The sequence below is a fragment of the Rutilus rutilus genome, assembly GCF_951802725.1.
Source record: "Rutilus rutilus genome assembly, chromosome: 1".
NCBI lineage: Eukaryota > Metazoa > Chordata > Actinopteri > Cypriniformes > Leuciscidae > Rutilus > Rutilus rutilus.
The window spans coordinates 37,799,622-37,819,090 of NC_140209.1; the positions used below are offsets into that span (position 1 = coordinate 37,799,622).

Below are 19,469 nucleotides of genomic sequence, written 5' to 3' on the forward strand. Positions count from 1 at the left end.
CACACACACACACACACACACACACACACACACACACACACACACACACACACACACACAATCACAGGGTGTAGTGTTAGTAAGCACAGATGTCCATTTGTAACTCATTTTAGATGTTTTGTTATTTTGGTTAATAGTTCATTGCTGATTATGTAATATAATTATGTAATAATTGGTGTTTTTATTTTAATTGGAACAGATTTGTGCTTTCTTGTTTCTTTTGACTCCTTCAGGTGTGCTGCGTTTGTAGTGTAAACATAAAAGCATCTTGACTCACCTCAGGCAACATTAAAAGTCCGAACATAATTCATTTGGAAGTATATTTGGAAACAACAATATACGTTACAGTACACAGTATTACTATACTTGTTTCACTCTTGGCAAATCAGTAACATTGTTCAATATGAAATGTTCAGTGGACTCTTTGTTAGACTAGTTGGGACAACATTTGGGGAAAAATGTATATTTATCATGTACATTTACTATATTTGATCACATGGTAGTACATCGCTATTCAGCATAAAAGGATAGACTAGTAAGCAACATAATGTGTATAAGTATAGATGGGTAAACTTGTGAAAGCATTTGACATTTTTTGTAGTTATTTGAAAAATAAAAGACTTAATATATCTGTTCAAATGCTGTTTAATACTGTACAGTACAATAAAGCTATTGTTACAAAAGATTTCTATTTAAAATAAATGCTGTTCTTTTGAACTTTACATTCATTGAAAATCCTGAAAACAAATGCATCACGGTTTCCACAACAATATTAAGCAGCAGCTGTTTTCAACATTGATAATAATAAGAAACTTTTCTTGAGCAGCAAATCATCATATTAGAATGATTTCTGAAGGATCATGTGACACTGAAGACTGGAGGAATGATGCTGAAAATTCAGCTTCGCCGTCACTGGAATAAATTAAAATATATTAAAATAGAAAACAGCTATTTTCAACTGTAATAATGTTTCACAATATTTGTTACGAATTGGAAGACTCAGTAGGATCCAATTGCAGCTTTTAATGAAGGAACGTCCAACAGGCAGGGGTCAGAGAACAGCAAACAGGGAAATCAGAGATCAACACAGAGAGAGTAGTCAGGTAACAGGCAGAAGATCGGGGCAGGCAGCAAGAGACAATAATCCAAAGGCAATCCAAGTCAAGACAGGCAGCAAGCAGGCAGAAGTGAGATAACATTCCGAGGTCGGCAACTAGATCAGTAGGATAGGGTAAACGCTCAGAAATTACAGGCCGTGGCAATGCAATACTTCGCAGTGATCTTCTGTTTGAGTGTGGTTTATATGGAGTGTCTGAATGAGATGCAGGTGAGTGCGCAATCAGTCCCAGGTATGATTGTAGTTTTGTGAAGTGATCAGTCTGGTGTGGAGTGCCCTCTGGACTCTCAGAGGCACTTCAGCTGGTGATCGTTACAATATTGCTGTTTTTACTGTATTTTTGATCAAATAAATGCAGCCGTGGTGAGCATAAGAGGCTTATAGACAAACTTTTGAGTGGTTGTGTATAAAATGAAGCTCACTTGATAACACTTATTTGACTGTACTGCTCAACTCAGAGTGCAGCAGTAGAAGAGACGAGACGGCCTCTCTTTCTGTTTCTGTCTTGTGCTGCGTCACACTGGGTTCAGGAATGCAGGCTCAGCTGCTCCTGTCCTATCCCAGCATGCCCCTCACAACTCGTGGCGTTACATCATGCACCACTTCATTCCTCTGTTATTTTGGCTATTTATTAGGGTAGATAAAGATAGAAGACACATGGTTATGGCATATGTGTCAAATAGGCTGGGCAAAATGATTCCCGTGTGTGTAGGAGATGAGTCTGTCCAGGTGTCATCGTGCTGTTAGGCATTGGGCGTCGGATGCAGGGCCGGATCCCCGGAGAGTTTATCCTCCCGTAGATCTATGCAGCGGGCATTAGTGAGGAATGCCAGTGGCATAGTAAACGGCCAATCACTGCACGTGTCTCAGCGCACGCGCTGTTAAAATTAACACCCTTCTTCAGACATACACAAGAATCATGAATGCGTGATTGTCAGATGGCTGTTGGAAGTGGGCAGAGAGTCTTTGCCATTTAAAATTAGCTTGTGTATGTCTTCCCTTGTGTCTCTTTGTTTATTTGCAGTGTAGGAGTTTCCACATATCAAATATGTTATTGTTGCAACCACTGTTCTGTGCTGTGCTAGATTATGATTCCTCATTATAGCTGACTTGATATGGACACTTGAACAGTATTAGACTGTGTCTATGTAATGTGTGAGTGTGTGTGTGTGTGTGTGTGTGTGTGTGCGTGCGTCTGTGCGTGCGTGTGTGTGTGTGTGTGTGTGTGTGTGTGTGTGTGTGTGTGTGTGTGTGCGTCTGTGCGCGCGCGCGTGTGTGTGTGTGCGTGCGTGTGTGTTTTAGGAGTAATGAGGGCACATCGTGAACATTTTTTGGCGCTATGTTGCACAGGTCATGTTTTACAAGAGCCATATTAATCCTCATGTCCAGCTTCACACACTGTGATGACATCTTTTATTTAGACCTCCTTCTTGCATGGACAATAATGAATTTTTTTTTTTTTTTTTTTTTTTTTTTTTAGCTGTAAGTGTTCCGGTTGCTTGTTTATTATTTCCCAAACTGTTTATGGTTTCTAATAACTAATAGAGTTAGACAGCCTTTCACTTGAATGAAACATCTGAGACTTGGATTCATTGTGTTTAATTAAAATTTTGCTTAAATTAATGTTCTTTTGATTGACACAACTAAGACTTCCTTTCGTTTGTTTCATTTCTGCACCACTAGTAACACCAAAACAGAATTTTAGTTCTGTTTGTTTGAGTCGCCTGACTGGGCCTGACAGAATGACATTATGGGCCCTATTTTAACAATCTGAAACGCAAGTATCAAACGCGAAACGCAAGTAACTTTTTGGGCAGATCTCGATGCAATTCTAAAATGGGTTGGTCTGAAGTAGCTACATTTCTCATATGTGTGGTTTGGGCGTAACGTGAAATAAGCCAATCAGAGCGCCATCTCACATTCCCTTTAAAAGCAGGCACGCTTGTTCCATGGTGGATTGCTATTATAACGGTGAATTTGCCAGGCGCACGCCAGGAGCGGTTCACAGCCGAGGAGACCGACGCTCTCGTCAGGGCCGTAAACATTGGGCATTGGGGAGAAACCCATTGGGGAGAAACCCACCCAAATTAGCTTCGGTTAAACAGGCGTATAATAATTTGGGTAAATGTGTAAGCTAGATTTATGCCTAATTATTTCACATCTTCATGGACACCACAATGATTTCCCTTGTGTGGTAATATTTTTCCTTGTAATTATATATGGTTTGCAAAAATGGGAACTGCTGCCTGTGTCTGTGTAGATGAGAGAAGCAAAGTGTCTGCGCGTTGTGCACACGCTACATCATGGCCAAGTATGCGCCCTTAAAATAGCATCTGAACGCGCCACTGAAAACGCACCACTGACTTTAGACTAGGTTTTTCCTGGTCTGTGGCGGAATTGTTTTCTGAAACTGCAAAATAGCACCAGGGAACATTTGCGCCGGAACACGCCTCCTCTTTTCGCTGAACCGCCCCCGGGAGCGCAAGTTCATTCCCTAATTTACCGACGTGCGTCTGTGGAGGGAAAAGTCAGCTGTGCGTCGGGTGCAAAATAGGAATGATACATGCGTCGGTGTACAAAGTCACTTGCGCTGGGTGCAAGATAGGGCCCTGAAGATCGATGTTTGAAACTTGTTTGATTCATTTCTTTATGCAGTTCTATTTGGTGCCACTAGTGGCGCATAAATTACACACTTCACCTTTAAGTAACATATTATGTAAATGAATATCAGAAGTAATGGACTAAGCACTCATTTGTTTTCTCTCTGTCAGTCTCTGTGTCGGAGGTGGAGTGTGTGCGGGAGGGCTGTCAGTCGGAGTGTCTGCGACGGATGGCAGGTCTGGTTCCAGAGACCAACTGCTTCACTGTGGTCTTCCGTGGAGGAAGGAAAAGCCTGGATCTGTGCTGCCCCACACAGGAGGTAGCGGAGTGCTGGGTCCGAGGCATCCGCACACTCAAAGACCGAGTCTCCAACATGAGTCAGAAAGAAAAGCTGGACCAATATCCTTAAAGCCATACCTGCAGGGTGAAACCTCTAGCACATTAGTGCCATGTACAGCATTTAATACACATTTAATTATAGTATTTAAACAGAAGGCTTAGGTTAAGTTTCCTTGGCCACCATTTGGCAATAAATGCACACGTAAACACACTCTCCATTACTCGGTGAGAGAGCTGACTATATATAGACCAGATGTAGAACAGATTTCTACACGCACACATGAACCACATGCTATCTCTTCTCATCTGAAATACCTTTGTCCTGTTTCTCTTTCCCCCAATGTGGTTTTCACTCTATTATCTTTTCTTTTTTTCACCTGAATGCTCTTTATTATCTTTTTCTTTAATATATTTTAGTTTCAGGTGCAATGTTAATTTGCGACTACATGCAGCTTCTAATTTTGATTTTAGAGCTAAAGTGTGTCAATTTAAGTTTAAATACTTTTATTTATCTCAGGCATATGTTGATTTCCTGAGTTAAAACATTAGCTATGCTTCCATCCACCTATTTTTATGCGCTTTTTGGGATATTGTATAAAAAGCTGCTGGATGGAAATGCCAAGATGTGCATTTAATCTAAAAATGTGCATAAAAAATTGTCATAAAAAAGTCATACGTGGGCTGTAAACTACGATGTAAAAACATTTACCGAAACAATCAAGCATTACCTCGATGCACAACAAAAAACGCATGTGACTTTGCCTCAGCCGTGGATGTGATTGGATAACTGGATAAACCAGCCGACCAATTTCATTGCACAGCATCTCAAATCTTGGTTTGGTCATTCTGAAATGCCTGAATCAAAGTATGTCTTCAGAATGATTTGGTCTAATTCTCTCCCAGAAGTGTCTCACATGATTGCGTTCCCAAACACCAGCATCTGAACAAAAGAGAACATGACAGGGGTGGAAAAAAGACCCTCAGTGGCTTCCCCGATTACAGTAACTTCCATTTTTATTAGGTACAGATATTTTGCGCCAGTTTGCCAGGAAGTAATATTTTGTTCTCTTGAAAACATGGGATGGAAACAGTGCTTTATTCGCAAATGTTTTATTAATTTTGTTAGTTATAAGTTAAATTCGCAACTTTGGATGTTTGTTTGAGCCTAACTAGCCTGACACAGTTGAAGAGTGGGAAGTGTTTGAGAAACCGGTTTACAAACTATTTGATTTTTACAATTCTGCAAAAATGAATCCAAGGCAATTAAATTGGCTGAAATATAAATCAGTCTAAAATTTGATCTGACATGATACTGTAAAATTTTACAACCAAAACCCTTTTTGTTATTTTCTCATCACGCTTTTAACTCACAGTTAAAAGAGTTACAGTGCATATGCAAGGAATGTGTTAAAATATATTTTCATTATAAATTAATTTGATATATTTTTACATATTTATAATGTATTAATACACTTTATATTTTCTGTTTATAGCATTATATTCTTTTTTATTTAATTACAAACTAAGTAAGTTCCTTTTGGCTTAGGTTGGGTTGCAGAGAGATTGTTTATAGTTTCGTACTGTATGGCTGGCATCATGTTGTGTATGCATGTTGTGGCTTTAGTTTTCCCTAACTGTGCATACTTGGATTCGAGGCTATCTGAGACGTGCAGATCAGAACCAGGATGGGAAGATGAGCTACGACGAGGTGAAACATCTGCTACAGCTGATCAACATTGATCTGAACGAACAGTATGCTCGCACCCTCTTTAAGGTTTGTGCGAAAGATCGATATAAGTGGCAGGAGTTGTTGTAAAAAAAAACTTGTTTAAAGTAAATGAAGCCTTGAGCAATCTTTCTCTTTTGTTCCCCCTCTCGTCTGTAGAAGTGTGATCGTTCCTGTGACGGGCGGCTGGATCATGTGGAGATTGAGGAGTTCTGTCGTGAGCTGATGCGCAGGCCGGAGCTGGACGCGGTGTTCAGGCATTATTCCAGTAACGGATGTGTGCTCACCACCTGGGAGCTGCGGGATTTTCTTGGAGACCAGGGCGAGGACCCATCGCTGGTCCATGCGAAGAGTCTCATCCAAACCTATGAACTCAACAACTGGGGTACACAGCCATTGGAACCATACATTATTTGTTATTGAAGGCATGTTTATGGGCACACTGGGTTTATATATTAAGCTGGAAAGCTTCATATTAATCTTTTAACTCAGTCAAGACTTTTGTACAATGAAGTTTTCAGTTTATTCATTACGGCCATGAGAGCTCTTAGCAAAAAGTATATTTTTGTATATATATATATACATAAACAGTGCTTAACAAATGTATTAGACCACCACCCAATGTAAGGTTTGTGCCACAGCTGCCGTAAACTAACAGTATTGGTGATTACCAAAATCCCTTTTTCTGTTACGGTTAATCCACCAGATTGTAATCTCTTTATTCATAGTTGGCCAAGTCAAACTCCGGTCTTGAATCCTATTGAGCAAATTTGAGATTTAGTGTATTCAAAGATAGATCTCACAAAAGTTTAATCAAAAGCAATTTTTTGGGAACAACTACAAACTATTTGGAAGTCAATAACAACAGAGACTTCATTATGACAGGAGGCCTAATAAATTTGTTAAGCACAATATATATATAATTTTATAAATAATATTACATCAATGTTTTTGTACTGTACTACTGTGATATGAGAAATGAGATGCCGTGTTTCCACCAAAATTAGCCAGAACAATTTGTCCCAGGAACTTTTTTCCCCCCAGACCCGTTGCTGTCTGCGTTTCCACCGCGGTCTAAAGTACCTTGAAGATTAGGCAAATTAGTCAGGTGACGTAGGACTGCGCGCACTGCAACATATTTTTTAGAAATGGTGGTTGAAATGAAATGCTGCGTGGAGTCAACCAATCAGCATCATCAACCAAGTCCCTCCCCCAAAAGTTCCTGAACATTGAAAAAGTACTACCTCGCAAGCAGGAACTTTCTAAAGGGGAAATTTTTACCCGGAACTAACCCCAAAGTTCCTAGTTCCTGCGGTAGAAATGTGGCTTAACAGGCTACCCACATGGTGCTCATGTAGGCAACATCAGTTCAAATCTAGCTCACATTTCTTTTGCTTTTCTCCCATTATTTCCTGTCTATTGCACTCTATTGTCAATAGAAATGAAAGGCCAATTCAAATCTGTTCAAAACAGCTTTATTTTGTCATTGTGTGTGCTATACCTGTTGAGAACTGGAGCGAAAAGCACGCCTGAAATACTGAAAAACCTTGCCTGTCCACTTCCACGAAGTAGTGTGAGCACATAGCTCAGTAGTGCGTCATTGGTTGTGCTATTGTTACAAACAATAATTGCTCTTTTCCTGATTGCTCTTACTAGAATTGAGGATAACATGCTAGTAAAACTAAATATGATAAAAAGCATGTATTAAACACTTCCTCAGCCAGCTCTATTGAAGCTTGTGTTTAAATTTTAGCTTTTGACCAATACATTTTCTTTCTGACCCACAGCCCAGAAGAATCTATTAATGACCCTGAACGGTTTCACCATGTACATGCTCTCGAACGAGAACGATGTGTTTAACCCGGATCACGCTCACGTGTATCAGGACATGAGCAGACCACTGGCTCACTACTACATCTCTTCCTCTCATAATACATACCTGACCAAAGACCAGGTGACCAGCGCCAGCAGCACTGAGCCTTATATCAGGTACAACATCCACCCACCCACACCTTATCATCTGCCTCTAGCACCTCGAAGATACAGCAGATAGAAAGAAAACACACTTATACTTCGTTCTGTAAAATTGCAATGATTACTTGTGTCTGCATTACAGCATATTTTCTAACCATTTGTGTTGTGTTCTATTACACTGCCTGAGAGAAATTGAATAGAATAGACAAGCATTTTACGTTTGTAAACTGATTAAAAGAAAAATTATGCCCAAGGTCCCAGTAAAAGGAAAAACTATACGACAATTCACCATGACGTCACAACAGTAATAGACGTTCTTCCGGGTGGCAAAAGCTGAATCGTTCCTATGGCAACGCTAGTAAATTGCTTGGAAGGGAGACGCACCGTCGACATCACCATTCAAAAGTCTCTTATGTTCACCAAGGCTGCATTTATTTAATCAAACATACAAACAGTAATATTGTAAAATACTATTACAATTTAAAATAATTATTTTAATATATTTATTTTTTTGTCTATTTATGTCATCTATTCCTGTGATGTCAAAGCTGAATTTTCAGCATCATATCTCCTGTCTTCAGCGATCCTTCAGAAATCATTCTGATATGCTAATTTCAGAAACATTTCTTATAATTATCAATGCTGAAAACAGTTGTGCTGCTTAATATGTTTGTAGAAACTGTGAAACACTTTTTCAGGATTCAAAAGAACAGCATTTAAAATATATTTTGTAACATTGTAAATGTCTTCACTGTCGTTTTGGGTGCCTGAGAACAGGTTTCAAAGTGCAAGTTTTTAAAACGGTCTCCGTGTAAACAGCAAAAACACGAATCTCTGAAGACGATGACGTCAGAGCCCGTCTACGGAGAGCCTGCCCACTCCCTATTAAGTCCTATTGTACTGAATTTTGGTTGTAGTTCCACCAGAGTTCCACTGGGGGCGATCGCCCATGAGTGCAGATTGAATGGGAGTCTATGGGGCTAGACGGCTAAATTTGTCTCTTTCACCCGATTGCCGTTGAGAAATCTCAGATTCGATAGTAGGTTTTGCAAGTTCAACATGGGTTATAGGTCGAAAGTTGAATGAACGAGTACTTATGTCCTTTCGATTTCTTACAGGTTGAGTTGTTGTTGCCCATAACGCGCTAGCATTCTGCTAATGAATGCTGATTGGTCAGTGAAGGACTGATTACGACCAGAGATACCGCTTGATGGCATCGTGGCATCCGAAGCGGGACCAGAAACAAACAAAACAAAAACTTGTCTAGCACATGTATTTACCTGTGTCAGCTGTGTTGTCGATGCCTGGAGAGAAAAGAAAGTGCAGAGCGCGAAAGCACCAGAGTGACTGAAGGATTGCCGTAAAGCAGTATCTCTGGTCGTACGATGTGTATGACGTCATTGACACTTTAAAAGACTTTTTAAAGCAAATAAGTGACTCTCAAAAATCTAACACCCAGCAATGTGTAATTTCTTTGCATTTCCTTTTGAATACAATGTTCAAATTACTAGACAAAAAATTATATCCTGAGAAAAGTGGATTTTGATGGGTGTACTGCCATAGACTCCCATTCATTCTGCACTCGTCCTGTGAGCGCCCTCATATGGAATCAAAGTGGAACTGCAACCATTTCAGAAACCGGAAGTGTAGTGAGAGTGAAACTTCTCGCCTTATTAGACATTATCTGATGACGTCATGCACATGCGTATTACGTGTTCAGCTTATAGTGTTTCATCGCCATCTAATGGTGTAGCAGCAGAATACAGGGTTTTTAGTCATTTTCGCGGATCCGTGTCAATGGGGATCGTTTTGACGATGGAAAAACTTCTCTGTTTTAAGCATATCGTTGTCATGTAAACATACCCTAAATTAGCTAGTTAATTAAACAACCGGTGAATGGAATAATTAACCAAGGGAACAAACTGGCACACACTAGGAAACTAGGTCAAATGACAGGGTGGGGTACACAGGCAAACAGGAACAGGGAAAACAGAACCAAAACACAATGAAACTAAACCAAAACAGAGTATACATGTTACATGTTATCTTATTCTGTAGTTTATAATACATTCTCAAGTATTCAAGTATATCTAACAGATAAAGATTGTGAAGATGAGAATATAGAGAAAGAAGTACCCAACAGAAGTAAGATATTTGCAGAATACGAGTGGGGGAGGAAGAAGAGAAGAAGCAGAAGAAAAAAGTGAAGAACAAAATAAGAGCAAAGAATATATATGCAGGAAACTTACATCCTCCTAAACTTGAGTTTTGGTCTGATAAGGAAAGGTCAAACAGACTTATCCATTATGTCATAGTTGGTGATCAAATGCTACGGTTGCAAAGATAGACGAAAATAGAAACACATTGTGTTTTTGACTCCTTTAAGAGAATGCCGCAGATCTTGCATTATCTCTATGTTTGCAGAGATGGAAACAGACATATTTTGATACAAAGGTACATCATGTAATCAGTTTTGATGGAAAACACACCCACTCGATCTTACAGCACAGAAGAGACACCAAAGATCTTACATTTGGAAATAATCAAAACATATTACAGCATATAGTAGAAAATATACAAATGATTAAAGAAACCAACAACATGTAAAAGACTATTAATGCAACATAAGGAATATACAATTAATAATGATTAAATGAATACATAGCTATCAATGACTAGAATTCATAAATAAGGGATTAGCCAGATTCATACAAAGGAATAATTAAAAGACATAATTAATCAAAAGAATAAATTGCAAAAGTTTGAATATGAATCATTTCTTATACACCAGATTGACAGGTAATCCAATTCTGCAAGGCTCGCATTTTGTTCAGAATGAAATATTTGATCACCAGAGGAAGCTTAGTCTCGCGTAGCCAGACCTTCAGACTGATGGCAGAAGGTCTGGACTTCATTGCAGACCAACGTGCAAAGCAACCTATCACAGTTTGTTTTGTTCTGCGTTGTGTAGGGGTGTGAAAATGTAAAGCCAATGTCTCTACGATAACAGACCAATAACAGCATATAATAAATTATTCATTCAAGAAAGATCGTTGTGCAAGTTTACTGCAACTTCACATACTTACCATCTTATACCAGACAGAGCGTTAAAGAACACGACACACACGTCTCCCTGAAATCCTGTAGAATTCAACAAATCAGATAACAACTTCAAAACTCCCAAAGTGTTTCCCATTTTGTTCAGCTGTGGGCGTGACGTCTAATGCTGAGACTAGAGGCAGCTATACAAAACTTACAGAACCACTAGGGTTATGAGAAACAGCACACAACGCTGATGATGACATTTAATGTTCATACTCTTTGTTTGCTGTTAAATTCATGGGTCTTGTGTGCGTGTGTTTAGAGCTTTGCATCAGGGCTGTCGCTGTGTTGAGCTGGACTGCTGGGACGGTGATAAAGGAGAGCCCGTGATTTTCCACGGACACACGCTCACCTCCAAAGTGCTCTTTAAAGAAGTCATCGAGACCATCGCTCAGTACGCCTTCAAGGTGCGGACGCATGAAGCACAACAACAGCCTTTAATGAAAATCTTTGTATAATGCAACAATATGGGTTAGCGTAGCATGTTTTTTTTTTTTTTTTTATAGTTCACACTTAGTGTAAACAGTTGTTTCTCTTAAACACTAATGTCTCTCTCTCTCCGCAGGCGTCTCCATATCCTCTGATCTTGTCCCTGGAGAATCACTGCTCAGTGGAGCAGCAGGCGGTCATGGCGCAGCACCTTAGCTCCATTCTGGGCAAAAAGCTCCTGAGAAAGCCACTCAACGAGCTTCCCCTCAAACAGCTGCCCTCGCCTGAGGTCACACACACTTCCAGTTTTCCTCTTCCTTGAATTAATAATTAATAATTCATGGAATTCAATTCCTTGTTGAAATTAGGTCATGTGACCTCAGTGTAGCTGTCTACTGTTTGAAGCGTTTAGTGTTGCATATTACTTATGTGGGCAGTATGTACAGTAGTGTCCACTGTACTGTGGAGTAAGCAATACTCTGAATTTCTCTTTAATAAACAATAATTACTGTATGTAACTATTTCACACCTCACGTTTTGCATAACGATAATGTGCTATCACTCATTTGCATTTACATACACTACCATTAAAGGGGTGGTATAATGCCCTTTTCACAAGATGTAAAATAAGTCTCTGATGTCCCCAGAGTGTGTATATGAAGTTTTAGCTCAAAATACCCTACAGATATTTTTATATAGCATGTTAAAGTTGTCACTTTTTGAGGGTAAGCAAAAACACACCATTTTGTGCCTGGCCCTTTAAGTGCAAATGAGCTGCTGCTCCCGGCACAGAGGGCGGAGCTTCAAGAGCTCATGTGTGTTAGCAGCTCCGATTACCTCACACACACACACACACGAAAATGTCAGAAACTGTTCTGCCTTTTATGTTTAAACGGAGATAGACAGTGATGGAGAGACTCAAGAAGAAGTGACAACACGTAGAATGCAACAGGACGTCTCTGAATGGTTAGTTGATGAATTTATGTTGCTGATGGGAGTTAACTATCTTCAATTAGCATATTCTGTCATGATAATCTATAGATCGCTCGTATAGGAACTGTTGTGAGATGCACACAAAGTGACTTTCTATTGCATGTGAAAAGACGGATGCTACAGTTTGAGCTGACTCACAAATGTGCTCGACTACAACTCTTCCTCTTCTCAGCATGGACTGCGTGTTCCCGGGGGCGGGGTTTATGTAAATTTTAGGGTTGGTGATGTCACTAACCCTGGAGGAATGTCGTGTAGTCCCAACCAGCCATTTGTTGTAGTCCTTAAAAAATGATTTTTTTAAAAGCAAATATCTCCCTTTGCTTTGAACTTTGAGCGTCGTAACTTTGCAGATGTTGTTTATGCTCAAACAGTAACATTACACACTAACTAAAGTTAGAAAAGCAAAATCTTAATCAACCACCCCTTTAAAAATGTACAGTTGGTAAGATTTTTTTGTTTTTGAAAGAAGTCTCCTCTGCTCACTAAGACTACATCTATTTTGATCAAAAATACAGTAAAAATAGTAATATTGTGAAATATTATTACAATTAAAATAACTGTTTTCTCTTTTAATATATTTTAAAATGTACTTTATTCCTGTGATGATAAAGCTGAATGTTCAGCATCATTACTCCAGTCTTCAGTGTCACATGATCCTTCAGAAATCATTGTAATATGTTGATTTGATGCTCAAGAAACATTTATTGTTATTATCAATATTGAAAACAGTTGTGCTGCTCAATATTTTTGAGGAAACCATGTTTATTTGTTTTTGTTTTTTTATCAATTAATTCATCCTTTCTGAATAAATATATATATATATATATATATTATTATTATTATAATTTTTTTTTTTACATCTTACTGACCCCAAACTTTTAAACAGTAGTGTGTGTATTCAACAGATGTTTTGTCTAAAATGACTTTTTTGGTATTGCTAATTCTTCCTTTCTTGCTCTTGGAAACTTCCTGTTTACATTCTGGGGATTATCAGTAAAAACATCTGACTCTTGCTGCCTACAAAAAAAAAAAAAATGTTTAGGACATTTGCAATCGTGTAGTTCTAGGAATTAATTTAAGTCAACACATGCCAGTGCTCATACTCGTTTAGTGTAAGTTTTCTTACTGTGTCAAGCACTCTTGCCTCTTTTTTCACATGTATGATGATATTCCCTCCTCTCTTTCACTCACACTGTTTCCAAGACTTTTCTGTCATCCCACCATTCTTACATACTATTTAAGGTGTGTTCAGCCTCTGACGTAAAATTGTTATGTTCACGGTGTTATAAAACGCCCATTTTCCAAGAAGAACAAAGTGTTCATGGTATTGGTGAACATTTCACCAATGTTCTTTCTCTCATGTGCCTGTTTTACTGTAGGAGTTGATGGGGCGGATCCTACTGAAGGGGAAGAAGCTGAGTGGTCTGCTGGGGAAGAATGACAGCTGGATAAGCTTCTCAAATAGCTCAGATGAAGATTCTGCTGTGGGAGGGGGCGGGAGCAAAAAGGAATCTAAAAAGGATCCTGGGAGGGTGAGTCCAGATATGAATGGCTTTCCTGGCCAAGTTATTAAATCCTGTTCTGTTTTGTAAATTATCGGAATATTATTTATATTCATAAACTGCCCTAAACTTACTCTGAAGAAAATCTGCCTGTGTGTGTACATACGCATTGACATGTATAAATCCTCCCCCAGTCTGTGAGCACTAAACTGAGTCCAGAGATGTCAGATCTGGTGGTGTATTGTCAGAGTGCGCCCTTCAGTGGTTTCGAGACAGCCAATCAGAGACCTCCTAGCGTGATGTCCTCTTTCTCTGAGAATGAGGCGCTTAAACTCATCAAAGACTCAGGTGAGATGAACAAATCTTACACTGCATTTTCACTCAAGCCACATCATGCTCTGTGTGCTTTAGGACCGGCCTGATCCACAGAACTACTGCAATGAGAAGCATGTCCTGTCTTTTTAAGAAAAAGCATAATAATACTGTGATATCCATCGTAATAGAAGTGGCACGCGACTTCCCAGAAATACACTGCTGTATATAATGTATTTCACAGGTTACTGTGAACTGTGTATTGTTTTAATGTTTGCAGCTTTTATCAGGGCCTGTTGCCTAGGGCTCCACCAGATGGTTTATAATAAATGAGCAGATCACTTCCAATGCAAAGACGCTGCTCTCCCAGCCAACACTGACAGCCAGCGGCATGACAAATTTACATCAAACTCACATCATTTCAGAATTAGGTCGTATCACACCACTCAGTTTCAGAGCTCAACCTTTACCACACAAACCACAATAACTGTGATAACCAAAAATAAATAAAACATAATTAGAGAAAGGTCAGTCACGCTATCCTTTTGAAAAAAAAAAAAAAAAAACTCTATTGAAACTATAGGAGGAAACTATCAGATTATATAATGTGTTTAGTTAATCAAAGCAATATTCACTCTACCGTTCAAAAGTGTGGATCATAAAATAAGTCCCTTATGCCCACCAAAGCTGCATTTTTTTTAAACTGTAAAAACAGTAATATTGTGAAAAACCATTACACTTTAAAATAACTGTCTTCAGTGTCACATGATCCTTCAGAAATCATTGTATTATGCTGATTTGCTGCTCAAGAAACAATTCTTATCAATGTTGAAAACAGATGTGCCGCTTAATAAAAAGTTCAAAAGAATAGCATTTATTTGAAATAGAAATGTCTTTGCTGTCATTTTTGATCAATTTAATGCATCCTTGCTGAATAAAAGTATTCAAATCTTACTGACCCAAACACAATGAGAATATAAATGAGTTAAAAGTATTAAAACAAAATTGTACAAATTGTAAATAATAAATAACAAAATTGCAATAATGTTGCAGTTTGTCGTGTTGATCTGCTACTTGTTAAAAAAAAACCCAGCTTCTCTACTTTGAAAACAGCTGAACTACTATTGAGCTGTAGTTTAAAATATATATTTATAAATATGGATTTGCTCCTTGCATGAGTATCTGTTCATTGTTTTATGTGTGTCCCCTGTAGGGAAGATGTTTGTTCGACTTAACAGTCGGCAGCTGAGCAGGATTTACCCATCAGGCCAGAGACTACAGTCCTCCAACTACGACCCCCAGGACATGTGGAACGGGGGCAGCCAGATGGGTGAGCCGAACGAGCACTCGGACATTCCTGCATGTCTCCAAGTCCTGCAGTAAATGCTTGAAAGCTTCATTCTCTCTGTTCTCCAGTGGCTCTGAACTTCCAGACACCAGGAGAGCAGATGGATCTGAACCAGGGCCGCTTTCTGCCCAACGGGCGCTGTGGATATGTGCTCAAACCTGACTTCCTGCGTCACCCGAAGTCCGACTTTGACCCTGAGAACACTGGTGGAGGACCAGGACATATACCCACACAACTTACCATACGGGTTAGTAGCTGCTCCGCTTCTCTTGTTTAGCTTTTCATGGCGGTCTGACAGGAAATAGTGCTCAGCTTCCCATGTGCCCTGTAAATATTTTGATAAATCTCTTTTTCTACATTCACATTTAATCATTTTTACTGTACTTGTGGGCCATTTGTTTCTCCCCACAGGTCATTACAGCTCAGCAACTTCCTAAAATAAACATTGACAACCCCAACTCCATTGTGGACCCGCAGGTCTGGGTGGAGATTCATGGAGTTTCCATCGATAAGGCTCGTGCCAAAACCCAGCGCATTGACAACAATGGTGAGGCAAATGAGATTTTCCGTAATCTAAAGGTATTATGTTGTGGTGTATGATTGTTTAATCCATAAAGATCTATTCAAATATCTTATAAATGGGAAATAGAAACATTGCTGTTTTAATGGTGTGTATATTCATTTAGTTTCATGTAATAACACATTTATATTGCCTGTGCTGTGACAAACAATAGATTTTATCATTAAGACGAGATGTTCCTGTCAGGATTGAAAATTGAGTGTGTGTGTGTGTGTGTTTGTCTCCCCCTGCAGGTTTCAACCCCCGCTGGGATTGTACTGTGAGCTTTCAGCTGCAGGTGCCTGAACTTGCTTTGGTGCGTTTCATGGTGGAAGATCACGACCACAAATCTAAGAACGATTTTATTGGCCAATTCACCCTCCCCTTCACCAGCCTACGAACAGGTGTGTGTGTGTGTGTGTGTGTGTGTGTGTTTGGTATACACAATATAATGTTTTAATGACACATATATAATATTTAAACATATGCATGGTTTGTGGTGGAAGAAATACAAAGTTCAGGCATGAAACTCTAGATGGCGCAGGCTAATAGGTCCTTTTACTCACCTGTTCATAATCACATCATTATCTATAGGGCACAGCTGATTGGTTCCTGCCGTATCAGTAGCCAATGAGCTCGCTGCTCAACCTTTAAATACTTGGTTAGCATTTGCCTTGCAGTGCAGCGCGCTCAGAAACCCTCCACCTTCCCCAGCTCCACCTGTATAGATCTGCTACGGGTAATTCATGTACACTATATTGTACAGCAGCAGCATGTCTTACTTGCTCACAGCAGCGTGGCGTGTATGTATTGGCAGCAGCAAGTCCCGTACTTACTCTGCCGCAGCAACAGCAATAAACTACAGCAGAAGCGTAGCAGATCTATTCCACCAAGACCAAACATACAACATTGTCATACCCATTACCATGCCAATCATGACAGAACTGTTTATATTTTATATTTTCCAACACTAACTGTCCTTCAAAAGTTTAGGGTCAGTAAGATTTTTTGAATACTTTTGTCCAGCAATGACACATTAAATTGATCAAAAGTGACAGTAAAGTCATTTATAAAGTTACAAAATAAGTTATATTTCAAGCAGATGCTGTTCTTTTGAATCCTGTTTTTTTTTTTTTTTTTTTATCACGGTTTCCACCAAAATATTAAGCAAGCACAACTGTTTTCAACATTTATAATAATAAGAAATGTTTCTTAAGCAGCGAATCATCATATCAGAATGATTTCTGAAGGATCATGTGACACTGAAGACTGGAGTAATGAGGCTGAAAATTCAGGCTTGCCGTTACATTACATTTTAAAATATATTCAAATAGAAAACAGTCATTTTAAATTGTAATAATATTTACAATATTACTGTTACTCAAATAATTGAAGGTAAATATTACTGACCCTAATATTTACCCTAGTTAATACTAACTTTTCTGACTTACTAAACAGTATTGAAAATAAACAATTCTAAATGCTTCTAGGTAAACTACTGTATTAGCCTATATAAAATTGGTCAGAACACAAGACTGGAAACATCTAACATGAATCTTTATCAAGGATATAAGGATATAATAAAGGGTCAGATCAACCTTTTTCCTTCAAAACAGCTCTAATCGTTTTTGGAATGTTGTTGTTCAAGTCTCTAACTGTGTAGAGTGGGATTTGTGCCATTCCTGAAGAAGAATAGTTTCCGGATCACTGAGAGATCAGCTAGAAGGAAATCTGCTTCTGTCTGTGGCTTAGAGCATGTAATGTTTAAAAAATGTCTGAAGGTCAAGAAGGTTCTGAAATGCATTTGAATTATCCTGATGTTCATGAAACTTTGACTTCGATTGGTACACATTACTTAGAACACTTGCTTGTGACACTGCTTTTATTTTAGACTAGTTTTTGCACATATTTTATTGAAGTGTTTTGTGTTATTCTCCAGGTTATCGTCATGTTCACCTGCTAAAAGCAGACGGCTCCAGTCTGTCTCCTGCCACCCTCTTCATCCATGTCAAGGTGGTACGGCGGGGAGTTCCTATTAAAACTGTTTCTGAGCGGATAGGCAAAGCCTGATGCTTCTGTCATACAGTTGCTCCTAGAAATACTGAAGGAAAAGCTGCTGAGCCGAGCTCTTGAGGTGCTGTGACTCTTCAGAATGAGACCACCTGAAAAAAACATGTGACACTGGACATATATGGACAAACTCTGTGCGCAACAATCTGAAGAAAATCAGTGTAGACCTGCATTTGGCTTTTTTTCTATTGTTAATCTGTGGTGTCAGAGCGTGTTATGGCCATGTTATGGTGGAAGCTAAATATGCTAAAGTAAGTATTGTTAGAAGTTACAAGTCAGTGTTGTTTATATAGTCTGTTTCCATGGAGACAGAATTCTATTGAGTCTGAGCCTTGAATTTAGAATATTTAACACATTTTATAATTATTTAATATTTTAATTGATTTTAAGCTAGTCTTGAGATTCTGGACAAGAATTGTATGTGCATGTAGACAGAAATGATATGTCTTTAATTGTTTTAATGTTTGAATATTGTAATTGTGTTGGTGGTTTTGATATGCCGAATACTAACAAGACAAAGAAAGCGTAGGAAAAAATAACATATTGAAAGGATACAGAAAGCATATGGACTGTTTAGTAAGGTTCATGACTGATTAAGTTTTTATGCAAGTATATTTTAATTGATTTTAACATTATCAGCGTTCCAATTGGGTAATTCTGAGAAATAATAGGCTATATCTAAACATTTTTAAAATAACTATGACTAATGATGAAATCTGTGTTTAACATAATGTCTGAGACAGAAGATTTAATCGATTTTTTTTTAATTTAATCGATTTATTAATATTTAATTAAAGCTAAAAGCAAGCATTGTAAATGCTCAGTGTCCTAAGATGTCCAAATTTAGACAAATTACACTTCTTGACCAGCAACTTTGCTGAAGGTGCAGGCAACTATAACACTTGCCCCTTGATACTTCATTTTATGGCTAAGATTGATAAATCATGGTTATTGAGTTAAAGAGTTTCCAAAGGTCTGTGTTTTGCACTAGGCTATGATAATCTATTTTATAATATATATAATAATATAATATCAACTACTTCTTTACAAACGTGACGTGTTTTAATTGTAGGTTTTCTGTTTCACAGTAGAAAACTACCATCCCTTGATCTGAATGTCTAACTTGTTGTTTATACAGTACTGTAGGTATGTGTGTGTATGCATATTTTTATTAGGTTGTACTGGAATAGATAATCAGTATTTAAATAAATTAATATTAATATTTCTCTAGCTAATTGTTGCTAATTATTGTGTGTTTAGATAGATAGATAGATAGATAGATAGATAGATAGATAGATAGATAGATAGATAGATAGATAGACTCAAAATGAAAGAACTACAGAGCCCTTCGGCCATTGCGACAGTCCACCAATAGTTTTGCGGGGTGTGAGAGCGCA

The 19,469-nt window shown here is 38.5% G+C and overlaps 1 protein-coding gene across 1 annotated transcript in view; it reads left to right on the forward strand.

Moving 5' to 3' along the window:
- Positions 1-19,294, forward strand: part of plcd3a (phospholipase C, delta 3a) — a 32,651-nt gene extending 13,357 nt beyond the window's left edge. The window contains exons 3-15 of the mRNA XM_084419640.1: positions 3,889-4,117; positions 5,702-5,831; positions 5,943-6,168; positions 7,571-7,772; positions 11,122-11,266; positions 11,425-11,577; positions 13,661-13,813; positions 13,978-14,131; positions 15,309-15,425; positions 15,512-15,690; positions 15,855-15,990; positions 16,257-16,406; positions 17,942-19,294. Coding sequence (XP_084275766.1) covers positions 3,889-4,117; positions 5,702-5,831; positions 5,943-6,168; positions 7,571-7,772; positions 11,122-11,266; positions 11,425-11,577; positions 13,661-13,813; positions 13,978-14,131; positions 15,309-15,425; positions 15,512-15,690; positions 15,855-15,990; positions 16,257-16,406; positions 17,942-18,072 — 2,105 coding nt within the window. The 3' untranslated portion in view covers positions 18,073-19,294. The remainder of the gene's footprint in view (positions 1-3,888; positions 4,118-5,701; positions 5,832-5,942; positions 6,169-7,570; positions 7,773-11,121; positions 11,267-11,424; positions 11,578-13,660; positions 13,814-13,977; positions 14,132-15,308; positions 15,426-15,511; positions 15,691-15,854; positions 15,991-16,256; positions 16,407-17,941) is intronic.
- The last annotated feature ends 175 nt before the right edge of the window (positions 19,295-19,469 follow it).